A 19983-nucleotide genomic window follows, 5' to 3' on the forward strand; every position below is an offset into this window, starting at 1 on the left:
GAGCGTCCTTTTCTCGAATCATCCTCAAGCGTTTCACGGCCACTCTTGAATCGTGCATATCACAAGAACACTTTACTACCTGCTAGACAATCTTTTTCAAATGCATCTTGCATCATTTAGTATGTTTCTGTTGCAGTTTTTCCACATTTAAAACAAAACTTAATCAAGGTTTTATTTTGAAAATCATGACAACGTTAAAAATTTTTAAAAATTTTGAACGTACGCAAACTTTAAACTATTGATTCAATGGTGGCAAAAAAATATGGCAAACTCAAGAGGCATTACAGTAACTAGATCCAGTGTAGGCCAAGAGATAGCGCAGTTAGTACGTCCAGAAAATAATCAGTCCCCGAACTTTTTAAATGCACTGTGTATTGTAAATAAACATTACAGTTGGTGAAAACTTCGATTTCTTACTTTACTGTCATATATTCAACGCATTAATAAGGTAAAAACAAAAATAATAGCGAGTAATTTATAATCTGACAAAAGTTTAGTTAAATATAAACCTCAAAATTACAATTGTATTACATTTAAAAGTTAAAAGTGGTTTATTATTAATTAGTTTCCCATAGTTTGTATTTAAATAGTTATAAGAGAGAGATCTCCGAAAACACTTGGTCGTTCACGTTAAAACCGGAATTTAATTTTTAAATAGGTAAAGAGACAGAATTATGACCAGTAAAGAACATTTATTCTTCAGAGTAATCTCCATTTACATCACAGCATCGATGTACCAATGCGTTAATATCAGCAGAATAGAAGGATTTATCCTGACGTCTGAACCACTGTAATACACACGTTTTAAACTCATCTTCTGACTGAAGCGCCTATCAAATGTTCCTTTAAGGGACCAAACAGATGAAAATCTGAATGTTTGTAGTTCTTTCCTGGTTTTTTCGGAGATGTGTGTTACAGTGGTACATTTTCGGGGAAAATGCTGTGATATAAACGGAAATCACATTGAAAAATAAATATTATTTATTCATCATAATTTTGTTTCTTTACCTGTCTATAAATTAAATTCCGGTTTTGACGTGAACGACCCAAGCATAAATACATATATTTAATTAAAGATATTACATAAATGTCACATTTTCAATACATCATAAACTTTGAATCAAATATAAAACATTGATATATATTTATTTAATTTCACATTATTCTCAACTTTTATTTTAACTTGTGTGATATACGTACTGTCACATTACTTTTAATGAATAATTTATGTATTGTTAATGTTTGCTAAACTTTTTTATAGCTTAATTTTCTTTACGATAAATAAACTATGTGCAAATGAAATATCAAGATTTGAGAAATAAAGCTGTTTTCAGTAAAAATCATATTACCTTTAGGTATAACTTGATAATTTATATGTCTTCTGTATGTAAACCTAAAAAATGATGATTATTCCTAAAGATGACACATAAAATTAGTTATTATACAGGGTGCTCCCGTTAAATGGCCAAATTTGAAATGTGAATTTAGGAAACAAAAAAAAATTTTCCTCTGGAAGTATGTTCGCAAACGTTTCGTTCAAAAGATATTGACTTCTTAAATTATAGAACTATAGGAATGAATAATATCGAAATAATCTAAGTTTATCCTTTTTATTGTTTTACAGTAATCAAAATTTAATTATGAAATGTTTTGTTCAAAATGATGGCCTCCAGTCCGGGGACAAGCATTGAACCTATCGATGAGAGAACGAATGGCTGACTGACATTGTGCGTCTGTAATTTCTTTGCATATTTCCACTATCCTCCGTTTTAATGATTGTCAATTTTGTTTTAGTTTTGTTTACAGTGCAAACATAAACCTGTTAATGGCCTTCCATCTTCAAAACAAAAAAAGAGACATTTCGACATTATTCATTTCTATAGTTCTGTAACTTAAGAAGTCAATATCTCTTGAACGAAACTTTTGCGAGCATACGTCCAAAGGAAAATTATTTTTGTCTTGAGGTCCTAAATTCATATTTCAAGTTTGGCCATTTAACCCCAAAGCATATGCTATATATCAAACAGCAAATTTGATTAACGTTATATTGTTTTTAAGTATTTTGATATGCAATTTATATAATGAGGCACGTCAAATATTACTTTCATATGTCTAATTTATTCAAAGACGTGCTATCTGAACTGATATCTGACGCGTCTCTGAATTTTTAAACTTAAGTCTTTCGTTGATGAAAGTGACGTAAGTAATAAAAAATTATGTAAACATACAAAGTAATAATTGTAACATATCGATATTTAGCTTTTAATATGATATCTTTTATCGTGTCAACTATTAATTAAAAGTTTAACAGATATATCATGCACAAAGATCTGATTACTAGTTTAAATAGTAGGAGCTTTATCAGAAAGGCCCGATGCTCTCAAGAGTGGATGACATTCGTCTCGAAGACCAAACGTACGCTATGAGTGCGAACAATAGAATGAAACGTGTGAATTTGCGGTACAAAGGAAATGGCAAATACGCATGCGTGACTTCCGCGCAAGAAATTCTCTTTATAAATATATTTTCTTAAATAACACCAATTTTCTTAAATAACGCCTTGAAATTACTCCGCTATCAAATCGATCGCATAATTAGGGACTTTATTGCGAGAAACATTGTTAAACTGTGTATATTCTACTTTTGCCGCGTTCTATAGTTGTATCCGGCACTTTGTGAATTACACAAAATAATATGCAATTTATATTAAAATTTACACCAAAAAGAAAAAGAGGAATAAAATACTTGATCGACCAATGGAAAAAGAAGGGGATGTGTTCGAGTAACGAACATTCGTTATTTCACTATCATGTGCGTCCCAGACGTCGCAAGAAAATGATCTGTCTCGAGACTCAGTATTTTAATTTGAATAGGATTCTTCTGCTAGCTATTGGCGTATGGCCCTATAAACAATCGAACTTCACTCGATTTCAATTCATTTTAAAGCAAACTTTTATCTATGTTAACATTTTTATTATTCATTGATATATAATATGTTTTTTTAAATAGTATTTTCTGGCGAATATGATATTATAAAAGTTATTTAAAATAGATTCAACAACATAAAATAAAGAATTTGTGTTTGCGTGTGTGCGCGCGCGTTTATGACATCAGAAAAATAATTTTATAATGCAAACTTGTAAGTAAAATTACTATTTACAGTGTACACCATTTATTTCACAAAAATGTACTCCGGATTTCGTTGTCAAAGTTTTATCTTCCGCATCTTTCTTTGCTCTCTTTGTGATAAAATATATCATGTTCTACGTTAATATCAAAGCTGTGAGTATATAGCGTATAAAGTTGAGAGTTTACGGAATAATTTATAAGTTGAAGGCTACTCACACACACTAAACACATACAACAAACAGGAAAAATATTTTAGTTAAATAAATTCTTTTGTATAAACAATTTTTTTTATATGTCATTGTTATATATAAAAACGGTGTATAAAATTGTCCGAAACAACAGGTGAAAGATTTACTGGAGCAGTTACAGCATATACATAATGAGTTAAAAGACAAAAATGAATTTGCTATCATAAACGCATATGGATGCAGTGCCAAACGTTGTACCGCCGCACTTACGAATAAGATGTTTTTAGATTTTCAAAACGGTCACGCTTCCTTTTTAACTCGTAAAAACTGTCGAAGTTTCAGCAGATAATCGATTCAGATACAATATGCAACAATTTCTTTATATATCACATATATATGATATATCAATTATGTGTGGGGCGATGCGTGGCGCCGGGCGTAGAGTCGCAGGCTAGGCTGGTAATCGAGAGATTCCAGGGTCGATTCCGCTCGGATCCCATCCTCCCATATGACTCAAAAAGAGGTTTTCACAAATATTCCTATGTAATGTTTATATTGGTTTATAATATATTATCCTATCTAATACCTATATTAAGTTTATCATATATTATCCTATCTAATACTTATACCTAGTTAATGGTGTATAGACAATTCCTTTCGGAAAGTCTCCCAGCCATATCAGAGAAGAAGAAGAAGAAGAAGAATTATGTGTACCAAAACATTTGTGACACACACGCATTTATAATGATTTGTAACAAATAGAGATGTAAAAAAACAGTTTTTTTTCTAATAGAAAACAAACATTGAAAAAAAACTTTTTCATAAAAAAAAAATTTCGTTCCGTTATTTTTTAAAATATAATATTATTTTCTTTCATATCTTTTTGTTAATATAATAAAAAACTAAAGTTCTTATATTTTTAATTTATCTTTTCGGAAAATAATTTTAATGAATTAATGAGACTTTTGTGGTAATAAATAGGAATGTAAAAAACTTTTTTTTCTGATAGAAAACAAACGGTGAAAAAACATGCTTTTTTTATTAAAAGATAACAAATTTGTTTTTTTTTATTATTTTTCTAAATATAATATTATTTTTTGTCATATTTTTTTGTTAATATAATAAAAAATATAACAAATAAAAATTACAAATTATTTACATATTATTTAATAATTAAATAAATAAAATTACAAATTACAAATAAAATTATAAATTATTATACATACAAAAACTGTGTGTTTTTATAATACAGATAATTCCTTCAACCTTAATTTTCATTTGTTTTCGGAAAATTTACCCAAATAGAAATATTAATTACATAATTTTATAGTCAATTGGAATGCGATCCACATTTAAAATAATGGTGGTTAGTTCAAACTTATCCAAAAAATTAAAAACAACGAAAAATGAACTTGCAATAATCAAAATATAAAGATGGAAATATTTGGAAAAAAAATGGATAAAAAAACAAAAATTGTTGTTTTTTTCAAAAAAATCACGCACACACACACACAAGTATATTTAAATCGAATAAAATTATAGAGAAAGTTCAAATGTGCAATCAATTACACAAAATAAAAATCGATCAGTTCGATTAATAACAATTTATTAAAACTTATAATGCATAAATGAGCTTCAAATAGTATAAACCAACTTTAGGAAGATTATATGACAAAAATTTGAATAACAATTGTTCTTTAACGCTTTTAGTATGTGCTATTTGCAGCATATTTGCTCTTATCATCGCTGAGTTTTGGTCGAGAATCCTCGATATTATATTACCAATGAACGTATCTCGATCGTATAGCTTACCGATTACAATGGAATACTTCGTCGATCAAGAAACATATTCCTATTGGATTCTGCTATATTTTAATGTATCATTCTGCATCGGAGCAACTGCAATGGTAGGAATAGGAGCAACGCTTATTGCGTATCTTCAACATACCTGTGGCATGGTTAAAATTTCCAGGTGAAAAACAAACATAGAATTACAAAGTTTCGAGTTTTATATAAAATTCTTTTGTTATCTTGAACAAATCTAGTGCCTTTTTTACAAAGCCAAAAAAATGTACAGTTTGATAAACATTTTAATTACAGTTATCGTATTAAACGCGCTATGCACATTAATATGTTAAAAAATAATAAACTTAACAATGAAATTTTAATATTGCAAAGGATAATTAGTGTCGTAAATATTCATCGGCAAGCTATGAAGTTAGTATCTCTATTCGGCGATATATATAAATATAAATATATATATATAGGGGAAAGTAGGGTAAAACCGGGTACTTTTTTGGATTTGACTTCCAACAAAAAATCAGAGTAAAAATAATTTTGCTGACCATTAGTAGTCTTTAGTGGACCCTAAACCGTGAGAAAATGACGCTAGTTGCTGAAAAAAAAAATTTGGTTACCAATGATAATAAGATTTTTTGGAGAAGTCAAAATACCCGGTTTTGCTCTACCGGTAGGGTAAAACCAGGTACCCATTTTAAAACATGTAAAACACCGTGCAATTACAAAATCTAGATTTATTTTAATCAAAATACAATATAAAGATGTATTGTATTGACAAAAATCAGAAATAAAGATATCCTCTTGTTCGACATTGCTGCAGGACTTCCTTATTTAATTTTTTAACTTTAGGGATCTCAAAAAGCTTTTTTTTTTAGTGGTTTCTTTTTCTGAGTATTAGTTTTCGTTTCCAACTACTTTTTGTAGAGAGACAAAGTCAGGATAACAGTTTTTCCTCTTTTCATTACATGAGATATGTAAGTACTCGGTTTTGCTCCAACACAAGGAAAGTAACAAATGCGGTTGTATATTCCGGCCTACAAAGTGACAATCAAAACTAGTGTAGATGTACTCTCTAATATGTACAGAATATGCAATGCTGCATTTATTGAAGCAGATGTTCTGTGTAGAAAAAGTCCATAACGACTCAATTGTTGTCCCAATTTTTTTTGGCCCGAAAATTTTGAACTTCTCTCAAAAAAGAAATATCGTGTGCACATGGGCACGGTTCATCTCAAAATAATGTTGGCATCAATATTTCTAGTAAGTTTTGTGTTATGTCTTTATATCTACTATTCTCAAACAATACTTAATACATATTTCATGATATATTGTGTGTACTTTATATCAAGGAAGTATGTTTTTTTTTCTTCTTTTCTCTCCCTCTCTCTTTGTCTTTTTACTCTCTCTCTCTCTTTTTCTTGCTGACATCTTTGATTTTGTAAAACATACGATTTTTATCTTTATTAGATCAATTGTAATCGCTCGCAAATTAATAAGTTTGATCGTGAATAAAATGTTTAGCGAATGCAAGAAATGCAGATGGAAATCCGTTACAACCGCGATCTTGTGTTTTAGATTTTTCAAATCGCATCATACGGAGATGATGTCAAGGAAATTTTATTTCCCTTTACATTTGTAACAATTTGTATCTTATACATGTTTATAGCCAATTATGTTGCGCAGGATTTAACAGATCACAATAATGACCTTTTTGCTACTGTGTAAGAAACATTGTTTTAGACAAATTGTATGAAATTTCGCATCTTAAAGAATGTTTGATTAAATGCACAGAGGTCAATGTTGTCGCGTAGGAATATACAATCTATCTTTATATGATTGCGTAGATACAACGTTCAGTGGCATGAAGCTCCGTTACGTATACAAAAAATGATACTATTTATGCTACAAAAAGGGGCCAAAGATTTTACTGTAGGTGTCGGTGGACTATTTGTTGGATCGTTGGAATGTTTCGCCACGGTAAATAACATAAATATATTATCAAAATATACATACGAGGCAACATATTACAAATAAATGTTACAGCTGGTAAAAACTTCGGTTTCTTATTTTACTGTCATATATTCAACGCAATAATAAGGTAAGAAGGAAAATAATAGCAAATAAATTATAATCTGGCAAAAATTTAGTCAAGTAAACTTCAATATTACAATTATATTACATTTAAAAATTAAAAGTGATTTATTATTAATCCTATAGTTTGTATTTCAATAGTCATAAGAGATCTCCGAAAATAAATATATTTATTTAAAGATAAAAAATATATATTTAGAAAAAACATTTAAATATTCATATTTATAAAATATATATTAAAAGAAAAAAATTACATTTAATTAAAAATATTACATAATTATATTTTTAATACATCAAAAAATTGAGTATTCTTTGATTTATTCGAATATAGGTAATTATTCAGTTTAGGGTCCTCACCTCAAATATTGATGAAATTATGCTCATTCGATGCGTTTTTGCATAAAACGAAATTAATGTACCAAATTATTTTAACATATACAATGAAGTGTAATAAGTGTAATAATGATGTAAATATTGATAAAGAAAATTATTGCATCAATGTAAAAACGAAACATGTCTTCAGGCAGTACCTGTACTTGATTTCGATTCGCATGTGGTCATAGAACATACTCATGTCGCTGCATTTCGTCGGTATGACAGGTTTTGTAACCTAAATAATCGTCAACTTTAACTATTAATATTTCGCTTCGCGGGGCAGAGCGACGCTTTTTCTGCTATATTCTTTCGTTTTATGCAAAAACGCATCGAATGAGCATAATTTCATCGATATTTGAGGTGAGGACGCTAAACTGAATAATTACCCGAATATAAAACACGAAATATAAAACACTGATTCAAATTCTCTTTTACATTATTCTCCAATTTCATCTTAATTTTTGCGATATATTTAAGGTGACATTACTTTTAATGAATAATTTATATATTGTTAATGTTTGCCAAACCTTTTTTATAACTTATTTTTTTTTTTATAATAAATGACCTATGTGCAAATGAAATATCAAGATTTGAGAAATAAAACTGTTTTTAATAAGAATCATATTACTTTTAGGTACAATTTGATAATTTAAATGTCTTGTATCTGCAAAGCTAAAAGGGATGATTATTCTTAAAGAAAACACACAAAATTAGAACTTAATAATCAATGGAAATAGAAATAGCAACCAGCGCAATATATACGGCGCAAATAAATTTATTAAAACCTCAATGGTACAAAGATACGCGAATGTTTTGGTCCTTTTTTTGGACCATCTTCAGCGCGTAAGAAGTTATATAAGATATATAAGTAAAGAGAAAGCAGAATTTGGTGTTAAAAACAGGAATTGATAATAAACTCACAGACATATACCGGAACATATGAGATAGTAGTAAAAAACTCAAAAACTGTCATTGTAGTCAAAGATAAAACGCCGAAAAACATGTCAACAGAAAACCTTTGTATCGATGCCCATCATCTACTGGACGTGTCCCTCCATAGTTGGATGACCGTGGAGTAGAGTAGGACATAGGATAGAATGAGATCCGTCATCCAAACCCGTTAATGTAGCATTAAAATGCATGTCGCTATATATCGAGCACTATCAATGCAGCACATTCAATAAAAAAGCACGTTGTAACATATGTCAGATAATAAAATCAATAAATTAAAATAAATAAAAATAAAAAATAAAAATAATATAAATAAATTAACTAGATACAATAAAATCTTTAATTGACTAGACGAGAAGGTAGTTAAAATCAAACATCTTGACTACAATGACAGTTTCTTAGTTTTTTATCTTATATGTTCCGATATATGTCTGCAAGTTTATTATCGATTCCTATTTTTAACACCGATTTCCGCTGTCTCTTTACTTATATATCTTAATTTTTTACGCGCTGAATATGGTCCAAAAAAAGGACCGAAACGTTCACGTATCTTTGTACCATTGAGGTCTTAATAAATTCATTTGCGCCGTATATATTGTGCTGGCTCCTGATTACCATTTTTATTTCTATTGATTATTAAGTTTTAATTTTTCGGAGCCTTTAGTTTTTTATCGTATTATGACATAAAATTAGCTATTATACAAGTTGTCCCATTTTAAATGCCGCAGGCAAATATCTCGAAAAATATGGAAGATACGGAAAAATGTTTCAGACAAAAGTTGCTTGGTTTGAAGGCTAGGTCAGGGACTTGGCCTTGAAAAGGTCACTCAAGGTCAAGTCTATCATTCATCATGTAACCCCCTTCAAACCAAGCAACTTTTGTCTGAAACATTTTTCCGTATATTCCATATTTTTCGAAATATTTGCCTGCGGCATTTAAAATGGGACTTCCTGTATATGCTATTGTACATCAAATAACAGATTTGATTAACGTTACATTGTTTTTAAGCATCTTGATTTTTCGTATATCCGATTTATAAATAATAATAAAACACGTCAAATATTAAACAATTAAACTGTGACGTCAAATATTATTTTTATATGTCTAATTTATTCTTAGTGCTAACATCTTTGAATTTTTAAATTTAAGTCTTTTGTTGATCAAAGTGACGTAAGTAATAAAGAATTATGTAAACATACAAAGTAATAGTTGGTAATTGTAACATGTTGATATTTAGCTTTTAAAATGATAATTTTCATCGCGTCGATTGCTAATTAAAAGTTTAACAGATATAGCATGCACAAAGATCTTATCACTAGTTTAAATAATATGAGCTTTACTAAAAAGGCCCGATGCTCTCAAGAGTGAATGACATTCGTCTCGAAGACCAAACGTACGTCATGAGTGCGGACAATAGAATGAAAGGTGTAAGTCTGCAATACAAAAAAAGTTGCGAATACGCATGCGCGACTTTCGCGCAAGAAATTCTCTTTATAAACATCTTTTCTCTCATTTTCTTAAATAACACCCTGAAATTACTCCGCTATCAAGTATCGATCGTATGATTAGGGACTTCATTGCGAAAAACATTGTTAAACTGTGTTTCTACTTTTGCCGCGTTCTAGAGTTCTATCGGCATTTTGTGAATTACACGAAATTATATGCAATTTGTGTTAAAATTTACGCCAGAAGAGAAAAAGAATATAATATTTGGTCGACCAATGGAAAAAGAAGGGGATGTGTGTACTTTCGTTACTTCACTATCATATGCGTCTCAGACGTCGCAGGAAAATGATCTCTCTCGAGACTCAGTATTTTAATCTGAATAGGATTCTTCTGCTCGCTATTGGCGTATGGCCCTATAAACAAACGAACTTCACTCGACTTCAATTCAAGTTTTTGTCTACTATTTTAACTACAAGTCTTATATTTCAGGCAAGCTCTAATATATCTAATGATATTATTAATATATGTATAAGAAAATGTTGCAAATAAGCAGTTTTATACTATATATGTAACTTATATATTTTACAATTTAGATTAGAAGGAAATTATATTAACTATAAATTATAACTGTATATAGTCACACATAGAAGTTTGCACTTATTGTTTAATTTTACATTTTAAATAATTAATATATGTATATATATATATATATATATATATACACATACACACTGTTGAACAATTAAGTTTCGAGACTCGCTTCGCATTTCCGAACGTTTGATCCGTTTGTACTACCATTTTAGGAGGTTATTCACAACTCAATACTCAACACGTGGTGCAAGTTTTAAATTACTTAGTTCAATAGTTAATGAGATATAGTTACGTGAACTTGTGTTACAAAATTTTATTTAAAAATCGGTATAATGGAAGGAACGCTTGACAACGCGCCAACATTAAATTCTACGTTAAATTAGAGAAATCGCCAACAGAAACGTTACAAATGATTCAACAAATCTACGGAGAGTCAGCTATGCATAAAAGTAACATTTCGAAGATACAGGTGACAAAAAAAACGTGAATCAAATTTTGAAAGGGCTTGCTTCAGAGGACTATCAGAGCTGCATTGCTGCTTTGACCAATGACTAGAGCTGTCATCCGTCCGATTTTCCCCGGATTTGTCCTAGTTTTTCGAGCTCCTGAGAACGTCCGGAAGGATTTTTTAAAGTAGTCCGGGTTTTTTGAGCGGATGACACAAGACGATGCGCGCGTCATATTTTGAGGCTGTGTCTGTGTATATTGTACGTGCGGTATTGTCGGAGCCTTAGGGCGTTGGAATCATTGACTGCGAAAAAAATAATGTTGTAGTCTTACATTATTACTATTATTAATAATACTTAATAATAATGATTATTAATAATATTGGATAAAATTCCGAAAAATACTCACCCCCGATTTTTTTGAAACTCAATATTCTTACGTATTTTGATGCGCTGATTACGAATATCATGAAAATTGGCGACTATTTGATTTTTATGGTGAAAACTATGAAAAACCCATAAAAATTATAGTTTTTTACGCTAATCTCAGTAAATACGGAAAATCATGATAAATGTTTTAGACAAAAGTTTTAGATCTCACAGAGATAAACATTTTATGTCCCATTCATTTTTACCGTACAAGTGATAGTTTTTGAGAAAATCAAAGTTAAACATATATCTCAAACCAATTGCTGTATAGGTGAAACTACAAAGGCTGACAGTACTGCGTAGAAGTCCCAATATATAACCTCGCTTTGCATGGAAAAGTGTATGCGTGGAAACAGTGGGTTCCGCCCTCCTGCGGAGGGCTCCACTACCAAAAAACTAGACGAATAGGTTTGCGTGGAACCTTGCTTTGCGTGGAAAGTTGCAAACCCATATGGAATCGTATATGTACTGCAAAGTACATGCTTAGATGGGAGGACAGATATAAGATTTAGAGTCCATTGTTTTTGTCGAAAACTATCATTCGTACGATAAAAATGAATAGGACATAAAATGTTTATCTCTGTGAGATCTAAAACATTTATCATGATTTTCCGTATTTACTGAGATAAGCGTAAAAAACTATAATTTTTATGGGTTTTTCATGGTTTTCACCATGAAAATCAAATAGTCGCCAATTTTCACTATGATATTCGTAATCAGCGCATCAAAATACGTAAGAATAATTGAGAATGAGTTTCAAAAAAATCGGGGGTGAGTACTTTTCGGAACTACATCCATAATATTAATGATTATTAATAATTAAAATAAAAATTATTCTGTTTTTATCGCTTTATCAGCAGTTGCAATAATTTCACATTATGAATTATGGCTGTCTGGGTCTTAATTGGAAAAGTCCGGGGTTTTAAACCGTTCAGTCCTAGGTCTGTATAATTACAGATGGCAGCTCTAGCAATGACGGAGACGTTGAACCATAGACATAGTTATTTAGACCGAGCGTTTGCCTTTATTTAAGGAGTAGGGGTAAAGATATAAGTAGAAAAGAACATACTCTGTTCCGTGCTCCTTGCGTTCTCTCTCGCTCGCACATAGCATAACGTACTCTTTTGCTACGCAACATGCAAGCGAGAGAGAACGCAAGGAGCACGGAACAGAGTATGTCCTTTTCTACGTGTACTTTGGCCCTCACTCCTCAACACTCGGTTTAGGTATACTATGTCTATGCGTTGAACTAACAATAAGTGTGTCGAATTAGGCGGTGACTATATTGAAACTTTTTAACTGTCTAAGCTTTGTACGATTAAAATTAAACTTTTATACGAAAGTCTCGAAACTTAATTATTCCACAGTGTATATATATATACAAATTTTTATTATGTTATTGAGAAAGCAAACTTTTACCTATATTGATATTTTTATTATTCATTTACACATAATTTTTCTTATAAATAGTATTTTTCAACAAATACAATATTATAAAAGCTATTTAAAATAGGTTTAATAACACAAAACAAAAAATTTGTGTGTGCCTGTGTGCTTGCGCGCTTATGACTTTAGAAAAATAATTTTTTTATGCAAACTCGTAAGTAAAATTAATATTTACAGTGTACTCCATTTATTTCATATAAATGTACTTTGGATTTCGTCGTCAAAATTTTATCTTCCGCATCTATGTTTGCTATCGTTGTGGTAAAATATAATATGTTCTATGCCAATATCGAAACTGTAAGTAGGTGGCTTACAAAAGTTGAATGTTTACAGGATAACTTATGAGTTGACGGCTTATTCACACACACAACACACACAACACACACAATACACACAACACACATAACATACATAACATATACAACACACACAACACACACAACACACACAACACACACACAACACACAACACACACAATACACTCAACACACACAACATACACACAACACACACGACACACACGACACGCAATACAACACGCACACATGCAATACAACACGCACGCACGCACGCACGCAATACAACATATACAACAAACAGGAAAAATATTTTAGTCAAATAAATTTCTGTACAAACAATTTTTTGAATATGTCACTATTATATATGTTAAAGCGGTGTACAAAATTGTCCAAAACAACAGGTAAAAGGTTTACTGGAGCAGCTACAGCATATATATAATGAGTTAAAAGACAAAAATGAATTTGCTATCATAATCGCATATGGATGCAATGCCAAATGTTGCACCGCTGTACTTACTAGTAAGATCTTTTTAAATTTTCAAATAAGGTCACATTTCTTTTGTAACGTGCAGGAGCTGTCAAGGTTTCAGCGGAAAATCAAGTCGAATAGAGTATGCAACAGTCTTTCTATAATATCACATATGCATATATGATATATCAATTATGTCTATCAAAACATTTGTGACACACGCATTTATAATGATCAGTAATAACAAAGACATAAAAATTTTTTTTTAATAGAAAACAAACGTTGAGAATAACACGCTTTATATATATATATATATATATATATATATATATATATATATAAAGCGTGTTATTCTCAACGTTTGTTAGTAAATATATACTATACTATTTACAATTACGCTATACTATTTACAATGCAACATGCGGGAGCGGTGCGCACAGAAGTTTGCCGTAGCGGTTCTACGCGTTGGCTGGTGCGCGTGGAGCTTGGGAAGCTTTAGAAGGACTAGCGCGCTTGTATAGTCTGAAGGCTGTATGTAAAGGTGGAGTCGGCGCGACACTGGTGGCTATCCTACTACGTTCAATTAACTTTACAAGTACAATGCGCGGTATATACAGTGCGGTCTTACGGTACAAACAGGTCGCGATATATACAAACGGTGCTAGAGTCCCTGCGGACGCGGAGACCAAGCGTTCTTACGGTACAAACAGGTCGCGGTATATACAAACGGTCTTACGGTATAACGCGGTACGGACTTATCAACTAGCAGGAGGCGCCGTCCCAGCAACCGGGAAGCCCGGCCTAACTACGGGAAGCCCGTAGCCTTCTGTAATGCGGTGTATCAGAATGCGCCATCCCAGCAACCGGGAAGCCCGGCCTAACTACGGGAAGCCCGTAGCCCGGTGTAACGCGAGATATCAGGGTGCGCCATCCCAGCAACCGGGAAGCCCGGCCTAACTACGGGAAGCCCGTAGCCTGGTATAACGCGAAAGTCAGTTCAGGATCCGGAGAGTTGTACGTGACAGAAATCGGGATCGGGAACTGGTAACGCTACGCTCGTCGGAGCGCCTTATATACCGACGGCCGGCCTCCCACTCACGCGAGTCGGCGCGTGGTGGGGCGGCTCCATGGTGGGGCCGAGACACGGGTGTGGGAGCTTAGGGGCGCCATAGGCGCCGAGCCTCAGAATGCGGGCGGCTGGTCGGCCCGCGAGGCTAGTAACGTATCGTTACAACCAAAAAATAAAAATATAAATATCTAGAAAAAATCAAGGCTTGTTTTTTCAAAAAAATTGTATTTTATAAAAACACAATTTGTTTTTTTTAAATTTATATTTCTAGTAGGTACAAACATATACATATATCTATAAATCAAATAAAATTGTAAAAAAGATTCAAATGCAATCTATTATACAATATAAAAATCGATTACAAGATTAATTGGTTAATATCACTATGGTTGGATTAATATCAATATGTTAAAATTTATGTTGCATGAATGAACTTGAAATAGCATGAACTAACTTAAGAAAATTGTATGACAAAAATTTGAATAACAATTGCTCTCTAACGCTTTTAGTATGTGGTATTTGCAGCCTATGTGCTCTTATAGTTTTTGAGTTATGGTCGAGAATCTTCGATGTTATATTACCAATGAACGTATCTCGATCGTATAGCTTACCGGTTACAATGGAATACTTTGTCGATCAAGAAACATATTTCTATTGGATTCTGTTACATATTAATATATCGTTCTGCGTCGGAGCAACTGCAATGGTGGGAATAGGAACAACGCTTATTGCGTATTTTCAACATATGTGTGGTATGGTTAGAATATCTAGGTAAGACACGAACATAGAATTACGAAGATTCGCGTATCAAATAAAATACTTTTGTTATCTTGAACAAATTTAGTGCTTCTTTCATAAAGGCAAAAAAACTGTTCGATAAATATATTAATTGCAGTTATCGTATTAAACGTGCCATGCAACTTAATACGTTAAAAAATAATAAATTTAAAAATGAGATTTTAATATTGAAAGGATTAATTAGTGCCGTAGATATTCATCGGCAAGCTATGAAGTTAGTATCTGTATTGGACGACATATATGTATACGCGTATATACAAGTATATAATATTTCTAATAATATCTTATGGTTTTTAAAGATTATCCAAACTTTTAGTATCCAAAATTGAGAAAATGTTGTTCAGTTTAATACTAGTCGGAGTGGTCTCTTTGAGTCTTAATCTTTTTCGAGTAAGTTTCGTGTTAAGTTTCTATATCCACTATTTTCACAAACAATACTTAATATATTCCATTATATTGTGATTCTCTCTCTCTCTCTCTCTTTCTTCTCTGTCTCTTTTCCCTCTCTCTTTTTCTTGCTGATATCTTTAATTTTATAAAATATACAATTTTTATCTTTATACAGTTCAATCATAATCGTTCACTAATTAATAAACTTTATCGTGAATAATGTTCAGGAAATGTAATAAATGCAGATGCAAATCCATTACAACCACAATCTTGTGTTTTAGATTTTTCAAATCGCATCATACGGAGGTGATATCAAGGAAATCTTACTTCCCTTTATATTTGTAACTATTTGTATCCTATATATGTTCGTAGCCAATTATATTGCGCAGGATTTAACAGATCATAATAATGATCTCTTTGCTATCGTGTAAGAGACATTATTTTATACAAATTGTATGAAATCTCGTATCTTAAAGAGTTTTAGGTAAAACTGCATAATAACGGATCCAGCTCCAATGACCTTGATCTTGACATATGTTGTCAAGGTCATGACCCTGAGTAACCTGCAAAAAGTTTTAGCCATCGCACGTTTTTTATTAAAAAGTTATTAACAAAAACAATTTTAAAAATATAGCAGTTATTTTGAGTATTAAAAGGCATAAATGACTAATACCCACACGGAACAGAAACCTCTAATGGATATCCAGTAGACGTCCATCATGGAGATTCAAAACCTCTATTAGATGTCCATGTAATCTCCTATAGACATCTACTAGACATCCACAATTCCGCATTTCTTACTTCCATTCGACATCCATTAGACGTATTCATAGATGTCACATGGACATCATATGATATAATCATGGATATTTCATAGAGCTTTGATGGATGAATAATAGCCTTCAAGACACACCAATATCCCAATAAAGTCACATCTTAAATTGTAAGACGGTAACATTCCACGGAGATTAATAAACCTGCCATCAACTTCCCAGCGACATGAAAATGTTCGTCCAAACACTCCAAACTCATTCCATTAACATCCCAGAGACTTTGCGCGTAACGTTGTATTAATATTGATACAACATGTCACAAAACTCCTAATATTATTTTTCATAAGGAACTTTTGCAAAAAAAATATTATGTAAAAATATAATCATTTTTTCACTAATAATTGAATAGTTCAAACTTTTTTCTTTTTATATAGAATCCCGCAGAAAATCCGAAAAATATTTGGATATAGATAAACATTCACATCAAATTCAATTATTAATCTTAAACGATATCTCATAATTTTGTAATATTTTCAGTATACGCGAAAAGTGAAATGATTGCGCGTAAGGTTGTTGAAATATTGAAATAAGATTCCATTAATCTTCATACATATAATATTATAAAGTAAGATTTTATAGGTTAGTGGTGTATACCAGTACAAAGAAAAAAAAGAGTTTGAACTATTTAATGATTGGTGAAAAAACGATTGAAAGCTGTTGAAAACCGATAGTGTTTAATCGATTTTTGGCAATATAATATTTTTTTGCAAGGGTTCTTATTAAAAATAATATTAGATTAAGTTCTTTTTCTGGCATGTTGTATGAATATTAATAAAACGTTACGCGCAAGGTCCCCATTAAAATTTTATTAATTATATTTTAGAGTTTAGTAAAAAATTTTAATAAAAATTTAAAATGTATATAAATTAAAAATAGAATATGTAATATTACACATTTTTAAGTATACTCTCAAAACAGCTAAGAATTTTAAATAATACTTAAAATAAAAATTAAAAATTAAAATTACTTAAAATAAAAATTAAATTTTGTTTTATTAGAAACATACTTGTATAAATCTATCATACATGTATGTGGAAATAGTACATATATACACTTTCTCACCCACACAAGAATTGGGGTAGACCTCGCTTCGCGTTGTAAAGTATATACGTGGACGCAGTGGGTTCCGCCCCTCTCCTACGGGGGGGCTCCACTTTCGGAAGATATAACCTAACCCAAAATAAATTGTAGTTTTAAATTAGAATAGGTTTGGGTTAAGTTATATCTTCCGAAAATGGAGCCCCCCCGTAGGGGGGGCGCAACCCATTGTGTCCATGCATACACTTTCCAACCCACACAAGAATTGTGAGGTGAATATATTTAAGAAAAGTTTAAGTACATGGTATCAGAAAAATTACATTTTATTTAGTTAACTCTTTTTGTTAATAATTTTTTAATAAACAACGAGCGACGCTTAAAACTTTTTGGAGGATACCCAGGACAACATATGTTAAGGTCAAGGTCATTGGACCTGAGTCCGTTATTATGCAGTTTTACCGTGTTTTATTAAATGCAAAGAGGTCAATGTTATTGCCTAGAAATATACGTATATGCTATCTTTACATGATTGCGTAGGTACGACGTTCAATGGTATGAAGTTCCATTACACATACAGAAACTGATACTATTTCTGCTACAAAAAGGAACAAAAAAATTTACTGTAAGTATCGGTGGATTATTTGTCGGATCGTTGGAGTGTTTCGCCACGGTAAATAACAAATATATTATCAAAATATACATACGAGGCAACAAATTACGAATAAATGTTACAGTTGGTGAAAACTTCGGTTTCTTATTTTACTGTAATATATTCAACGCAATAATAAGGTAAGAAGAAAAATAATAGTGAATAAATTATAATCTGGCAAAAATTTAGTTAACTAAAAATCTCAATATTAGAATTATATTACATTTAAAAGTTAAAATTGGTTTATTATTAATCCTATGGTTTGTATTTGAATAGTCATAAGAGATCTATGAAAATAAATATATTTAATTAAAGATACAAAATATATTTAAAAAATATATTTAAAATTATATTTAAAAATTTATATTTATAACAAATATACATATAATTAAGATATATAAAAAGAAAAAAAAAATACACATTTAATTAAAGATATTACATATATTTCCAATAATATCAAAAAATTCATCAAAAACATTAAAAAATTGTGCATTCCTTGATTTATTTGAATATAAAACACGAAATAAAACATTGATACAAGTTTACACACTTTGTTTTAAATTATTCTCTTAAATTTTATCTTAACTCTTGCGATACATGTATTGTCACATTACTTTTAATAAATAATTTATATATTATTAATGCTTGCCAAACTTTTTTTATAGCTTAAATTTTTTATAATAAATGACCTATATGCAAATAAAATATTAATATTTGAAAAATAAAACCGTCTTCAATAAAAATCATATTATTTTTGGATATAACTTAATAATTAAATGTCTTGTGTATGTAAAGCTAGAAAAGATGATAATTGTTAAAAATGACACAGAATTAATAATTATATATGTATATATTATTTAATTGATTTGCTAACGTTATGTCGTTTTTAAGCATTTTGATTTTTCGTGATTTATGCAATTTGTGTAATGAGACATGTCAAATACTATTTTCGGTAAATATTAACAAAAGAGGACCCAGCCTCAATGACCTTGACCTTGACATATGTTATCAAGGTCATCGCCCTGAATAATTCTCAAAAGGTTGTAGCCATCGTTCGTTATCCATTAAAAATTTATTAATAAACAAAGATTTGTAAAAATCAAGGTTTGTACATAGTCTGATAATGAAAAACTTGATATTAAACTTATGTTAGTTTATAAAAATAGTCTTATCCATACTACACACATACATATAAATAAACATGCAAATTATTATATAGGGTGTTCAAAAATAAAATATTAGTATGTTGAATTAATTATTTATTGGATATAATCTGCTCATCCATTCCAAGAAAAAAAAACCATTAATACGCTTATCAAAAGTATAGTCTTTTGAATAAAAATTCAGCATTTTGTCTTTCAAAGATTTCTTACTAAGTTGTTGACATTATTTTTCTGTAGAAGGACAATTCACCCCGAATAATGATTCATCTCTAAGAAGTGAGTTGGGTTAGGTTAGTTTCTTTCGAGATGGGGTGTAGGAGGAGAGGCGGAGCCCCTCGATGTGTTCGATTTACTACACATAAATAAATGAATTAAGTTATG

At 30.8% G+C, this 19983-nt stretch overlaps 2 protein-coding genes across 2 annotated transcripts in view; both read left to right on the forward strand.

Moving 5' to 3' along the window:
• LOC115244801 overlaps positions 1-7211 on the forward strand; it is an 8323-nt gene extending 1112 nt beyond the window's left edge. Inside the window, exons 2-8 of the mRNA XM_029822743.1 lie at positions 3163-3282; positions 3472-3616; positions 5028-5289; positions 5418-5538; positions 6693-6838; positions 6962-7094; positions 7161-7211. Coding sequence (XP_029678603.1) covers positions 3163-3282; positions 3472-3616; positions 5028-5289; positions 5418-5538; positions 6693-6838; positions 6962-7094; positions 7161-7211 — 978 coding nt within the window. The remainder of the gene's footprint in view (positions 1-3162; positions 3283-3471; positions 3617-5027; positions 5290-5417; positions 5539-6692; positions 6839-6961; positions 7095-7160) is intronic.
• Positions 7212-10302: 3091 nt separating this feature from the next.
• LOC115244796 lies at positions 10303-18575 on the forward strand. The gene is made up of 9 exons (XM_029822738.1): positions 10303-10470; positions 13071-13190; positions 13595-13712; positions 15241-15502; positions 15627-15743; positions 15829-15919; positions 16201-16346; positions 18328-18460; positions 18525-18575. Exons 1-9 carry the CDS (start codon positions 10303-10305, stop codon positions 18573-18575), a joined length of 1206 nt encoding a protein of 401 aa, XP_029678598.1.
• Positions 18576-19983: the final 1408 nt, after the last annotated feature.

This window comes from Formica exsecta, unplaced genomic scaffold, assembly GCF_003651465.1.
Source record: "Formica exsecta isolate Colony F162 unplaced genomic scaffold, ASM365146v1 scaffold87, whole genome shotgun sequence".
Taxonomy (NCBI): Eukaryota; Metazoa; Arthropoda; class Insecta; order Hymenoptera; family Formicidae; genus Formica; species Formica exsecta.

Excerpts from the sequence above, each read along its gene's own strand:
- LOC115244796 (XM_029822738.1), top strand. The coding sequence starts at position 10,303 with ATGCGTCTCAGACGTCGCAGGAAAATGATCTCTCTCGAGACTCAGTAT. Across the intron at positions 10,471-13,070 it reads CTACAAGTCTTATATTTCAG|TGTACTCCATTTATTTCATA; the intron begins GCAAGCTCTAAT and ends TAATATTTACAG. Across the intron at positions 18,461-18,524 it reads CGTTGGAGTGTTTCGCCACG|TTGGTGAAAACTTCGGTTTC; the intron begins GTAAATAACAAA and ends TAAATGTTACAG.